Below are 14,977 nucleotides of genomic sequence, written 5' to 3' on the forward strand. Positions count from 1 at the left end.
ATCTCCCCTCCATACCAGGCAACATCCTGGTAAACCTCCTCTGCACCCTCTCCAAAGCCTCCACATCCTTCCTGTAATGTGGGGACCAGAACTGCACACAGTACTCCAAGTGCGGCCGCACCAGAGTTGTGTACAGTTGCAACATAACGCTACGACTCCTAAATTCAATCCCCCTACCAATAAACGCCAAGACACCATATGCCTTCTTAACAACCTTATCTACTTGATTCCCAACTTTCAGGGATCTATGCACACATACACCTAGATCCCTCTGCTCCTCCACACTATTCAAAGTCCTCCCGTTAGCCCTATACTCAACACATCTGTTATTCCTACCAAAGTGAATTACCTCACACTTCTCCGCATTAAACTCCATCCGCCACCTCTCGGCCCAACTTTGCAACCTGTCTAAGTCTTCCTGCAAACTACGACACCCTTCCTCACTGTCTACCACACCACCGACTTTGGTGTCATCAGCAAATTTGCTAATCCACCCAACTATACCCTCATCCAGATCATTAATAAATATTACAAACAGCAGTGGCCCCAAAACAGATCCCTGAGGTACACCACTTGTAACCGCACTCCATGATGAATATTTACTATCAACCACCACCCTCTGTTTCCTATCCGCTAGCCAATTCCTGATCCAATTTCCTAGATCACCCCCAATCCCATACATCTGCATTTTCTGCAGAAGCCTACCATGGTGAACCTTATCAAACGCCTTACTAAAATCCATATATACCACGTCCACTGCCTTGCCCCCATCCACCTCCTTGGTCACTTTCTCAAAAAACTCAATAAGGTTAGTAAGGCACGACCTACCTGCCACAAAACCATGCTGACTATCACCTATCAATTCATTACTCTCCAAATAACTATAAATCCTATCCCTTATAATTTTTTCCAACATCTTGCCGACAACAGAAGTGAGACTCACCGGTCTATAATTCCCGGGGAAGTCTCTGTTCCCCTTCTTAAACAATGGGACAACATTCGCTAACCTCCAATCTTCTGGTACTATACCTGAGGCCAACGACGACCTGAAGATCAGAGCCAGACGCTCTGCAATCACTTCTCTTGCCTCCCAGAGAATCCTTGGATAAATCCCATCCGGACCAGGGGATTTATCTATTTTCAGACCCTCCAGAATATCCTGCACATCCTCCTTATCAACTGTAATACTGTCTATTCTACTCCCCTGCAACCCAGTGTCCTCCTCAGCTATATTCATGTCCCCTTGCGTGAACACCGAAGAGAAATATTGGTTCAATGCTTCACCAATCTCCTCCGGTTCCACACATAACTTCCCTCTGCCATCTATAACTGGCCCTAAACTTGCCCTAACCAACCTTCTGTTCTTGACATACCTATAGAACGCCTTAGGATTCTCTTTAACCCTATCCGCCAAAGTCTTCTCATGTCCCCTTTTAGCCCTTCTAAGCTCGCTCTTCAACTCCCTCTTAGCCAATCTAAAGCTTTCTAGTGCACTACCCGAGTGCTCACGTCTCATCCGAACATAAGCCTCCTTTTTCTTTTTAACCAACAAAGAAACTTTTTTGGTGCACCACGGTTCCCTAGCCCTACCAATTCCTCCTTGCCTGACAGGGACATACCTATCACAGACTCGCAGTAGCTGCTCCTTGAAAAAACTCCACATGTCGGACGTTCCCAGTCCCTGTAATCTCCTAGTCCAACCTATGTTTCCTAATTCTCTCCTAATAGCCTCATAATTACCCTTCCCCCAGCTAAAACCACTGGCCCGAGGTTCATGCCTATCCCTTTCCATCACTAAGGTGAACGTAACCGAATTGTGGTCACTATCACCAAAATGCACACCAACTTCCAAGTCTAGCACCTGGTCTGGCTCATTTCCCAGCACCAGATCCAATATAGCCTCACCTCTAGTTGGCCTGTCTACATACTGAGTCAAAAAACCTTCCTGCACGCTTTGAACAAAAACTGACCCCTCTAACGAGCTAGAGCTATAACAATTCCAGTCAATATTAGTCAAGTTAAAATCCCCCATAACAATTGCCCTATTACTTTCACTCCTAAGCAGGATTGACTCCGCAATCCTTTCCTCAACCTCTCTAGAACTTTTAGGAGGTCTATAAAAGACTCCCAACAGGGTGACCTCTCCTCTCCTATTTCTAATCTCCGCCCATACTACCTCAACAGATAAGTCCTCATCAAACCTCCTCTCTGACACTGTGATACAATCTCTGACCAATAATGCTACCCCTCCCCCTCTTCTACCTCCTTCCCTACTTCGACTAAAACATTTGAACCCCGGGACCTGCAGCATCCATTCCTGCCCCTGCTCTATCCATGTCTCTGAAATAGCCACAACATCGAAGTCCCAGGTTTTTGGTCTTTAACCAGTCCCACTCTTCATTTCACTGTCCATTAACTATTTATATTTCTAAGAAAATACTTTTGGGTTCCTTTTCATGTTAACATAGAAACATAGAAAGCTACAGCACAAAACAGGCCCTTCGGCCCCACAAGTTGTGCCGAAAATATCCCTACCTTCTAGGCCTACCTATAACCCTCCATCCTATTAAGTCCCATGTACTCATCCAGGAGTCTCTTAAAAGACCCTATTGAGTTTGCCTCCACCACCACTGACTGCAGCCGATTCCACTCGCCCACCACCGTGTGTGAAAAACTTCCCCCTAACATTTCCCCTGTACCTACCCCCCAGCACCTTAAACCTGTGTCCTCTCATAGCAGCCATTTCCACCCTGGGAAAAAGCCTCAGAGTCCACCCGATCTATGCCCCTCAACATCTTATATACCTCTATTAGGTCTCCTCTCATCCTACGTCTCTCCAAGGAGAAAAGACCAAGCTCCCTCAGCCTATCCTCATAAGGCATGCCACTCAATCCAGGCAACATCCTTGTAAATCTCCTCTGCACCCTTTCAATCTTTTCCACATCCTTCCTATAGTGAGGCGACCGGAACTGAGCACAGTACTCCAAATGGGGTCTGACGAGGGTCTTATATAGCTGTATCATTATCCCCGGACTCCTAAACTCAATCCCTCGATTGATAAAGGCCAGCACACCATACGCCTTCTTAACCACCTCCTCCACCTGCGAGGCCGATTTTAGAGTCCTATGGACCCGGATCCCAAGGTCCTTCTGATCCTCCACAGTACGAAGAGTCTTTCCCTTTATATTGTACTCCTTCATCCCATTTGACCTGCCAAAATGGACCACTACGCATTTATCTGGGTTGAAGTCCATCTGCCACTTCTCCGCCCAGTCTTGCATCCTATCTATGTCCCTCTGTAACTTCTGACATCCCTCCAGACTATCCACAACCCCACCAACCTTCACGTCGTCGGCAAACTTACCAACCCATCCCTCCACTTCCTCATCCAGGTCATTTATGAAAATGACAAACAGCAAGGGTCCCAGAACAGATCCCTGGGGCACACCACTGGTGACCGACCTCCATTTAGAAAAAGACCCATCTATACACACACTCTGCCTCCTTTGGGCAAGCCAATTCTGGATCCACAGGGCAGCAGCCCCTTGGATCCAATGCCCCCTCACTTTTTCTAGAAGCCTTGCATGGGGGACCTTATCGAACGCCTTGCTAAAATCCATATAAACCACATCTACCGCTTTCCCTTCGTCAATGTGTTTAGTCACATTTTCGAAGAACTCCACCAGGCTCGTAAGGCGCAATCTGCCTTTGACAAAGCTATGCTGAGTATTCTTGAGCATACTAAACCTCTCTAAATGCTCATAAATCTTGTCCCTCAGGATCTTCTCCATCAGCTTACCAACCACTGAGGTTAGACTCACCAGTCGGTAATTTCCTGGGCTATCCCTATTCTCCTTCTTGAAAATAGGAACCACATCCACAATCCATAGGAACCACATCCGCAATTAACGGTTCAGGTATTCTCATATTCCATCTTAATCCATTTCTATATGACCTCTGTACATTCTGTAATCCGCTATAGACAATATTTTGGGCAGGAGGTCTCAATTTGCTGCTAAAAGTCAGGAGCGTGATGGAGTACTCTCCACTTGCCTGGATGAGTGCAGCTCCAACAACACTCAAAGCTGGACACCATCCAGAACAAAGCAGCCTGTCTGATTGCTACCCTTCCACAAACATTCACTCCCTCCACCAATTAACTAACCATGACAACAGTGTGTACCATCTACAAGGTTCAAAACCTGTCTGATGACCTCCTATTACCGCTTCCTTTATATTCTGTCCTATCATGTAGTTACAATTAGGGGACCTGTACACCATTCCAAAAGTGTCTTCTTGCCTTTATCATTTCTGATCTCAACCCAAATTGCTTCAACATCCTGGTTTTCTGATCTTGGGTCATCTCTCTCTAATGTCCTAATATGATAATTAATTAGCAGAACCACCCTTCCACTTCTTCCTAACTTCCTGTCCTTCCTAAATGTCACGCACCCTTCAATATTCAAGTCTCAATCCTTAACATTCTATAGCCATTCTATAGTTCATCTCTCGTTTCAAATTCTATGTGCATTCAGATAAAGAGGCTTTACTGTGTCCTTCCGTTATTTTTTGTAGCATCTAGCCTTATCTGTGGAGTTGCATTCTCTGTCTTTCATTTCCTAGGTCAGTACTTTCTCCCACCTTGTCCTGTACTCCTTGGCTTATTACATCTTCTCAAATTTGATCCCCTGCCCCACTATTTAGTTTAAAATCCTCTCCATTTCCTTAACTATGTGGCTTGCTAGAACCACCACCCCCCAGCACAGTTCAGGTGTAGACCGTCCCAAATGGTACAGATCCCACTTTCCCTAATACTCATGCCAGTGCCCCATGAACTGGAACCCACTTCTACACCAGTGTTTGAGCCACGCATTCATTTCTCTGGCCTAGCTAGCGACACCCACACCCGTCAATGACTAAAAAGGTGGCAAATTCTTTTTTTAAAAAAGAAAAATCAATGCTTTTTCTTCAGAAAGGCCATGTTCTAAATGCTAGGAGATTCTGCATGAAACTTTTGGGGAAAAAAAAAGGGAATACGGAACAAAATGTTAATGCTTTTGAAATGGTAAAGCACTGTAAAAGGATAACAAATTAAGGAAGGCTTTCTGAAAAACAGAATCAATGGAAAGGGAGCAAAATGTGGAAGTTACACAGCTGGTAAGATGAGTGAATCTTGAAGGATGGCAAATAAATTCCTGGTTAGAATGCAAATAATCCAATGTTGTATTTTTTGGAAAGGAATAAGCAGGGTCTTATCAAAAGGGTTTGATAGATAGCTGAATAGAGAATTGAGCACATCTCAGGTTGCAAAATATAAACATTTCGTAACAGATTAACAAAGAGCTGCGCAAAATTCAAGATTAGAGCATAACCTGATTATTAATATTTCAGCCCAATTTGCTACATTTTTATTATGGAGCAAAGCATCCAACTGAATTCCTCATTTGTTTAGACTTGGATGTCCTAAGATGCCAAAGGATGAGAAAGGAGTAACTCAAATGAATGGTTATGGGATTAACTTATTTTTGGTAAACAGAAATTGGGTGGAAAAAAAATCACATCAGTTATTGTTTGGTATCCAAAGACAAGCACGGGTATAATTAAGATGATGATTGTGTGGCATCTTCTATTGAATAGTGAATCTTTAAACCATGGACATAATCCACACTATAACATATTTGGTTTATATCAACCATGAATGCGAGAGGCAGGCAAACAAATTCACTCAATTTTGCATTTGCACTGGAATGCAACCTCAATGGAGGCCGGGGGGGGGGTCTTTGCTTTTCTAAATGTTTCACCCTGTAGCAATTGGTTCTTGCTCTAATACAGGCGAAGGAGTGAGCCATTTGGTGAGTCAGGGTCTATTCTATTCCCAAGGTTTAAAATAGTACAGGAATGTGTGATAAGATTTATATAAAGAAACTAAGTAATTGAATCAATTGAGTAATTATTAAAGCACTAAGTTGTAGTTTTACGTATGGCAGGACAGGTGACTGTGCCATACTGCAGCCTGTGGGAGCTCCTGGACACCTGAGAGATCCAGGACAAGCACATATACAGTAAGTGTCTGTGGCTTAAAGAGCTTTGGCTCAGAGTCATTGAGCTGGAGACCGAGCTGCTGATACTGCGACACATCAGGAAAGGTGAGTATTACCTGGATATTTTGTACCAGGTGGTGGTCACACCGCTAGGAAAATTCAAGGCAATCAGACAAAGTTTTGTGAAAGGGAAACACTGTTAAATCACGTTATGAGAATTCTTTGAAGGAGTCACATGTACTGTGGGTAAAGGGAACCAGTGGACGTACTGTACTTAGATTTCCAGAATTCATTCAATAAGGTGCCACATCAAAGGTTTTGCAGAAAATTAAAGTTGATTGTGTAGTAGGGGTAACATATTGGCATGGCTAGAAGATTGGCTAGCAAACAGAAAACAAAAATGGGGTTTCTCTGGTTGGCGAGATGTAATGAGTAGTATGCTACAAGGATCAGTGCTGAGGCCTCAACATTTTACAATGTATATAAATGAATTGGATGCAGACACCGAAGGTATGGTTGTGAAATTTGCTGATGACACAGATACGTAGGGAAAACAAATTGTGACGAGGATATAAGGAGGCTACAAAGGGACATAGATAGGTTGGGTGAGTGGGCAAAGATCTGAAAAATGGAATATAATGTAGGAAAATTCGATTGTCCATTTTGGCAAGTAGTAGTGGGAAGGGATTGCAGAGCTGGGAGATTCAGAGGGTGTCCTAGTGCATGAATCACAAAAGGCTAGTATGGAAGTATAGCAAATAATTAGGAAATTTAATGTGTCATCATTTATTGAGGGAATTACAAAAGCAGGGAGGTTATGCTCCGGTTGCCCAAGGCAATGGCACATGGAGTACTTTGTACATTATTGGTCTCACTTAAGGAAAAATGTAAATGCGTTAGAAGCAGTTCAGAGAAGGTTTACTGGACTGATACTGGGAAAGGGCGGGTTGTCTTCGGAGGGAAGGTGGAAAAGTTTAGGCTAGTATTCACTGGAGTTTAGAAGAGCAAGAGGTGACTTAAGAACATAAGAAATAGGAGCAGGAGTAGGCCATCTAGCCCCTCGAGCCTGCCCCGCCATTCAATAAGATCATGGCTGATCTGACGTGGATCAGTACCACTTACCCGCCTGATCCCCATAACCCTTAATTCCCTTACCGATCAGGAATCCATCCATCCGCGCTTTAAACATATTCAGCGAGGTAGCCTCCACCACCTCAGTGGGCAGAGAATTCCAGAGATTCACCACCCTCTGGGAGAAGAAGTTCCTCCTCAACTCTGTCTTAAACCGACCCCCCTTTATTTTGAGGCTGTGTCCTCTAGTTTTAACTTCCTTACTAAGTGGAAAGAATCTCTCCGCCTCCACCCTATCCAGCCCCCGCATTATCTTACAAGTCTCCATAAGATCCCCCCTCATCCTTCTAAACTCCAACGAGTACAAATCCAATCTCCTCAGCCTCTCCTCATAATCCAAACCCCTCATCTCCGGTATCAACCTGGTGAACCTTCTCTGCACTCCCTCCAATGCCAATATATCCTTCCTCATATAAGGGGACCAATACTGCACACAGTATTCCAGCTGCGGCCTCACCAATGCCCTGTACAGGTGCATCAAGACATCCCTGCTTTTATATTCTATCCCCTTCACAATATAGGCCAACATCCCATTTGCCTTCTTGATCACCTGTTGTACCTGCAGACTGGGCTTTTGCGTCTCATGCACAAGGACCCCCAGGTCCCTTTGCACGGTAGCATGTTTTAATTTGTTTCCATTGAGATAGTAATCCCATTTGTTATTATTTCCTCCAAAGTGTATAACCTCGCATTTCTCAACGTTATACTCCATTTGCCATATCCTCGCCCACTCACTCAGCCTGTCCAAATCTCTCTGCAGATCTTCTACGTCCTCCACACGATTCACTTTTCCACTTATCTTTGTGTCGTCTGCAAACTTCGTTACCCTACACTCCGTCCCCTCCTCCAGATCATCTATATAAATGGTAAATAGTTGCGGCCCGAGTACCGATCCCTGCGGCACGCCACTAGTTACCTTCCTCCAACCGGAAAAACACCCATTTATTCCGACTCTTTGCTTCCTGTCGGATAGCCAGTCCCCAATCCACTTTAACACACTACCCCCAACTCCGTGTGCCCTAATCTTCTTCAGCAGCCTTTTATGGGGCACCTTATCAAACGCCTTTTGGAAATCCAAAAACACCGCATCCACCGGTTCTCCTCCATCAACCGCCCTAGTCACATCTTCATAAAAATCCAACATGTTCGTCAAGCACGACTTTCCCCTCATGAATCCATGCTGCGTCTGATTGATCAAACCATTTCTATCCAGATGCCCTGCTATCTCCTCTTTAATAATGGATTCCAGCATTTTCCCTACTACAGACGTTAAGCTGACCGGCCTATAGTTACCCGCCTTTTGTCTCCTTCCTTTTTTAAACAGCGGCGTAACATTAGCCGTTTTCCAATCAACCGGCACTACCCCAGAATGCAACGAGTTTTGATAAATAATCACTAACGCTTCCACTATTACCTCTGACATTTCTTTCAATACCCTGGGATGCATTCCATCCGGACCCGGGGACTTGTCCACCTTCAGTCCCATTAGTCTACCCAGCACTGCCTCTCTGGTAACATTAATTGTATTAAGTATTTCTCCTGCTGCCAACCCTCTATCGTTAATATTTGGCAAACTATTTGTGTCCTCCACCGTGAAGACCGACACAAAAAACTTATTTAAAGACTCAGCCATATCCTCATTTCCCACTATTAACTCCCCCCTCTCGTCCTCCAAGGGTCCAACATTCACTCTAGCCACTCTATTCCTTTTTATATATTTATAAAAACTTTTACTATCATTTTTTATATTAATTGCTAGCCTAGCTTCATAGTCTATCCTTCCTTTCTTTATCGCTTTCTTAGTCTCTCTTTGTTGTTTCTTAAATTTTTCCCAATCACTTGTTTCTCCACTATTTTTGGCCACTCTGTACGCAGCTGTTTTTATTTTAATACTCTCCTTTATTTCCTTTGTTATCCACGGCTGGTTCTCCCTTTTCTTACAATCCTTGTTTTTTGCTGGAATATATTTTTGCTGAGAACTGAAAAGGATCTCCTTAAAAATCCTCCACTGTTCCTCAGCTATCCTACCTGCCAGCCTGCTCTCCCAGTCTACCTTAGCCAATTCATCCCTCATCCTATCATATTTCCCTCTGTTCAAACAGAGGACACTGGTTTGGGACCAAACTTTCTCCTCTTCCATCTGAATCAGAAATTCGACCATATTGTGGTCACTAGACCCAAGAGGGTCCTTCACAATAGGATCCTTAATTCTACCTACCTCGTTACACAATACCAGATCCAAAATAGCTCATTCCCTCGTCGGTTCCGTAACATGCTGTTCAAGGAAACTATCCCGACAGCATTCTAAGAACTCTTCCTCCATTCCACCCTTACCGACTTGAGTCTGCCAGTCAATGTGCATGTTGAAGTCCCCCATGATTATTGCCGTTCCGTTTTTACACGCATCCCTTATCTGCTTGTTTATAGCCCTCCCTACCTCAACATTATTATTTGGGGGCCTATATACCACACCTACTAGTGTCTTTCTCCCTCTACTATTCCTCATCTCTACCCATAATGATTCCACGTTTTGTTCCTCAGAGCCTATGTCATCCCTCAGTACTACCCTGATATTATCTCTTATTAATAGCGCGACCCCACCACCTTTTCCTTCCTGTCTATTCTTCCTAAACGCCTGATACCCCTGGATATTCATCTCCCAGTCCTGGTCACCTTTCAGCCACGTTTCTGTAATGGCCACTAGATCGTACCCACTCGTGCTGATTTGCACCATCAACTCATTTACCTTGTTCCGAATGCTTCGTGCATTCAGGCAAAGTGTCCTTATTCCAGCTTTTATCTGGACCCGCTTTGATGAGTCGCGAACACCCTCTCCCTCTACTCCCTTATCTAAATTACCGCCTTCATTCACTTGCACCCTCTCCTCTACCATTAATTTTGTAATTCCCCTTACCCCTGCATCCTCCACCCCATCAATTAGTTCCTTGATCCTAGTCAACTCTTCTAGCTCCCCTCCCCCCAACCTATCTAGTTTAAATTCTCCCCAGCAACCTTAGCCAACCTACCGGCCAGGATATTGGTCCCCGTGTGATTCAAGTTCCACCCGTTTTTTGTATACAGATCACCCCTGCCCCTAAAGAGGTCCCAATGGTCCAGGAACCTGAATCCCTGCTCCCTGCACCAGTCCCTCAGACTTGACTGAAATATACAAGATCCTGAGGGGTCTTGACAGGGTGAATATGGAGAGATTGTTCTTCTGGGAGAGACTAGAACTAGAGGTCACGATTTAAAAATAAGAGTTCGCTCATTTAAAAGAAGATGAGAAGAATTTTATAGGCTTGAGTCTTTGGAACTCAGTTTTTCCAAAAGGTAATGGAAGCAAAGTCTTTGAATATTTTAGTACCGAGCTAGGTAGATTCATGATTAATAAAGGGGTGAAAGGTTATCAGGATTGGCGGGAATGTGGGGTTGAGGTTGCAATCAGATCAGCCATGACCTTATTGAATGGCAGATTAGGCTCGAAGGGTGGAGTAGCCTACTCCTGCTCCTAATTTATATATTCGTTTGTATTCTGACAATCTAAAAATAGTAACAAAATGGATAAAAGGGCATGTTAGGAGAGTCAAAATGTTCCTCAATTGTGACTAGAAACAAATTTATTAAAAAAAGTTTTGTCTAATACTTCAGGCAATGAAAATAGAAATGTTGAGATAGTAGAAGACAGATCTCATGAAGTGTTAAGTCTTGCTAAGCTTTGAGATTGTTTTTAAGAATTACTGAAATGAAGTTTTCATAAACACAGATATGGTACTCTTGGACAGCATACAGCCAGCTTAAGGTTGAATTGTCTTGTACAGTTGATCTTGGTTCCACTTCTTGCCTCCTCCTCCATCTCCTCCTTCTGAGTTGCAACCTTTGCCTCAATCTGCCAATCACCAATTTTGGTGCACAGGAGTGTTCTCAGTAATCATGCAGTTAAAATTGAAAGATTAGTACTTCTTGCAGAGTCTTTATTGCCAAGGAATGCTGCTCAGAAAATGGTTAGTAATGCTGTCAAAGGCCATAGCGTAAAATAGGTCTCACTTACATAACCTGGGATTGGCCAACCATTCTGTTAAGGAAAATTGTAGTCAAATACAAATTACTTTCAACGGTTGATTGCTAACAACTGATGCACAATATAAATGCGATAATAAAAGCTGCATTTGAAAATGTCACCAACAATTCTCATATTAAATTGCTTGATTCTGAACATTTGAATTATGCTCATGAAGCAATTCAACATCACAGCAGCAGAAAAACAACAAACATAATAATGAAGATAGAATCCTAACAAGCACCCTAAAAGTCAATCTTATTGACCTTATTGCAGTGCCCCAAATGACAAATTTCAATAAATTATTTCATTAAGTTTCTGGAAGGAAGCAGATTGTGCCTCAACCCTGAACAATTTTAATATATTTCAGCATATTTCCATCAAATCATTTGGAATTTAAGCCAGTGCTGCCAGAGGATCACTTCAAGCAGTCGTACTGAGGATTATTCCAGATCAGAACAGCAACCCTGTGCACAAAATGCATTGGGTATAAATAGAATCACTGCAGTTAATGTTTCTGGAATCAATACTCACTGCAACACTATCACGAAAATGTCACTCCTATTCTGAGAGGCAGAATGTTTTCAGGTGAGTTGCACTGATATGCAGTTGCGCTTCTTCAAAAGGCTGGTTAGAGTGACAACTGCAGAAAATTCTACATAGGTGACCTATCTACCTTCATGGCTGGATAATTCTGCTAAAGAAAGCTAAACAGGGAGTGCTTTAAGCGTGAATGATGGTGCAATAAAAACATTAAAATTGGATATGCAGATTTACTGAGTGGTGATACTGAATTGCCAACAAGTTGATCATGTATTATTTAGTTGCACTACTAACAGGAAAAAGTGACATTTGTAAAGCCCACCCATTGAAAAGTTCATTGGGATCACACACTGTGTTGTATCAACACCTTTGTAAAACAGTAAAGATCTTTAAGTAAAACAGAAATATGACAGTACCATTTGATTGCTGGGTGGACAGCCTGCTGGCCAAGCTGTAGTGGGAGCAACCTTAGGCTGCCAGTTTGCTCCTCCTGTCAACTTCCTTTCAGAGGCATTCCATTGAAGGTCACTCCTATAATTACAGGAAATGTTAAAAGTTGGTTAAAAATACACTTAGTCAGGATAATGTCTTTGGCCCAAACATCTTCAGCTCCTTCAATAACTTTCCCTCCATTCAAGGTCAAAAGTGTGGATGTTCGCTGATGATTACATGTTCAGTATCATTCATGACTCCTCAGATACTGAAGCAGTCCATGCCCATATGCAGCAAGACTTCAACAATATTCAGGCTTTGGCTGATGTGGTGCGAATGTTACTTCCCCCTCAAGTGTCAGATAATGACCATCTCCAACAAGAGACAATCCAACCACCTTCCCTTGACATTCAATGGCATTATCATGAATGAACCCCATCATCATCATTCTGCGGTTACCACTGATCAGAAACTGAACTGGACCAGACATATAAATACTGTGGGACTGTAAGAACAGGTCAGAGGTTGGAAATTCTGCAACAAGTAGCTAATCTTCTGACTCCCCATATCTTGTCGATCATCGATAAGGCATCAGTCAAGCACTTGATGGAATACTCTCCACTTGTCTGGGTGAGTGCAATTCAAAAACACAAGAAGCTCAACATCATCTTGGACAAAGCAGCCCACTCCCTCATTCATACCCTTCACTACTGATGCACAGTTGCAGCAGTGTCTATCATCTACAGCTGCACTGCACCAACTTGTCAAGCCTCCGTCGACAGCACCTTCCAAATACACAACTTCTACCACCTAGAAGGACAAGGGCAACAAATGCATAGGAACACAACCACCTGCAAGTTCCCCTCCAAGTCACACAAAATCCTGACATGAAACGATATCACCCTTCCTTCACTGTCACTAAAATCCTGGAAATCTTTCCTAACAGCATTGTTGGTGTACCTACACCAAGTGGGCTACAGCAGTTTGAATTCCCAAGGACAATTAGAGATGGACAATATTGTTGGCCTTGTCAGCAACACTCCTGTGAAAGATTAAATTAAAAATTAAGATCCTCTTTAAAGGCATGATCATTTGTATGCAATGATTTATTCTATCTTTAAAACTCGGTTAATAAATTAGTTTCATCTTGTTTATCAAATGTAACAAACTGCATACTAAATTTCAAACAAACTCGAGAACCTATTCAATTTTGCAAATACAATATATCATTGCAAATGTTAGAAATATTACAGAACATCTATTTCACAAATTTTACAGGCATAAAATCTATTTGATGGGTTTAAAAAAGGGATTAAATTTTCAATAATAGGTATAGTCCTCCAGCCCACAAAAGAAAATCTGACAGCCACATTAAGGTGCAGACAGATCGTATAAACTATTTAAATCAAAATTGCCACAATGCTTTCATTACAATTTCAACAAACAGCAATTTCAAACTGGAACAAATGATTTTTTGCTGAAATGTTAGCAGTGTAAATGTAAAATTAGTTGCGAATACCACTAGAATAGAACAAAATCCCTACAGTGCAGAAGGAGGCCATTCAGCCCATCAAGTCTGCACCAACTCTCTAACCGAGCATTCAACCCAAGCCCTATCCCTGAAACTCCACATATTTACCCTGCTAATTCCCCTAACCTATACATCTTGGGAAACTAAGGGCCAATTTAGCATAGCAAATCTACCTAACCCTTGTACTGTGGGAGAAAATGCACGCAAATGTAGGGAGAAAATGCAAACGCCACACAGTCACCCAAAGCCGGAATTGAACCCGGGTCCCTGGTGCAGTGAGGCAGCAATGCCAACTACTGTGCCACTAGACATGAAAAAATTCATGTAGTTGCCATCTCATTCTGGATGGCAAAAAGTTTATATAACCCTGCTTCCACACGGATGCATTTCTTTTGCAGGAGAGTTGATAATTCTCCAAGGACACAGCCAAGTGGATATCCAGCCATTCTATTATTCAAGAAATACACCATAAATGAATGCATTTTCACTTTTATGGACAGACAGTAAAAGTGACTTAAGCAATCATCCATCAGTTGCTCCCCCCACCACATGAAGGACCAAGGTGGAGATACCTTGGTTCATGCCCCATGTCACACATTTCAGATCCAAATATACTAACAGGGCAGAAACATTGGGCCCGATTCGTCCATTGCGATGTGCTAATTTTCTGGCACGTTGGGTCAGGAGACACACGTGTCGGCCATTTCACGTGATTTGCGCATGCGTTCCCAATGCATACGCGTCTCCCACCACTGGAGAGCAGGCGCGATTGAGACCACACTAGAAACCGGTGGGAAGACCAGGAAGTTATTTTAATCTATTTATAATGTAATTTAAATGTGATTATTTTTGGGCCCGGGACTGAATTCTCCGGGCCCGATAGCATCTCCCACCCCACCACGAATATTTCACTCTGGCGGGGTTTAGAGTAGCTCTGCACTTTTGGGGAACTAGTGGGAGACCTCGCTGGAGTGAGGGGGGGGGGGGGGGGGGGGCAATAGGGCCCATCCCCAGGGGTCAGGTGGTGGGTGTGTGGTGCCCCGAGCATGAGCCCCTGGCCCCCCAAGGGGCCAAGTGCTTATGCCCAGGGGGCACCTTACCACTACCTACCAGGCACTGGGCAGGGCTTAGGGGGCGATCAGTGGGGGTCCCTCTGCATGGGGGATCGGTTGGGGCTGGACGGAGGCTAGCGATTGGGGCGGGTGGTCTGCCTCCCGTGGGAGCCCTCAAATTGGTGTGCTT

The 14,977-nt window shown here is 43.5% G+C and overlaps 1 protein-coding gene across 4 annotated transcripts in view; it reads right to left on the minus strand.

Moving 5' to 3' along the window:
• The window catches only part of snap91a (synaptosome associated protein 91a), a 195,346-nt gene that overhangs the window by 9,479 nt on the left and 170,890 nt on the right, over positions 1-14,977 (minus strand). For 3 of the 4 annotated variants that reach the window (XM_078212609.1, XM_078212607.1, XM_078212610.1), the window contains 2 exons: positions 12,189-12,303; positions 11,221-11,244 (listed from right to left, as the gene is read on the minus strand). In XM_078212609.1, coding sequence (XP_078068735.1) covers positions 11,221-11,244; positions 12,189-12,303 — 139 coding nt within the window. The remainder of the gene's footprint in view (positions 1-11,220; positions 11,245-12,188; positions 12,304-14,977) is intronic. The other variant, XM_078212608.1, reaches the window with a different exon arrangement.

This window comes from Mustelus asterias, chromosome 5 (genome assembly GCF_964213995.1).
Source record: "Mustelus asterias chromosome 5, sMusAst1.hap1.1, whole genome shotgun sequence".
Taxonomy (NCBI): Eukaryota; Metazoa; Chordata; class Chondrichthyes; order Carcharhiniformes; family Triakidae; genus Mustelus; species Mustelus asterias.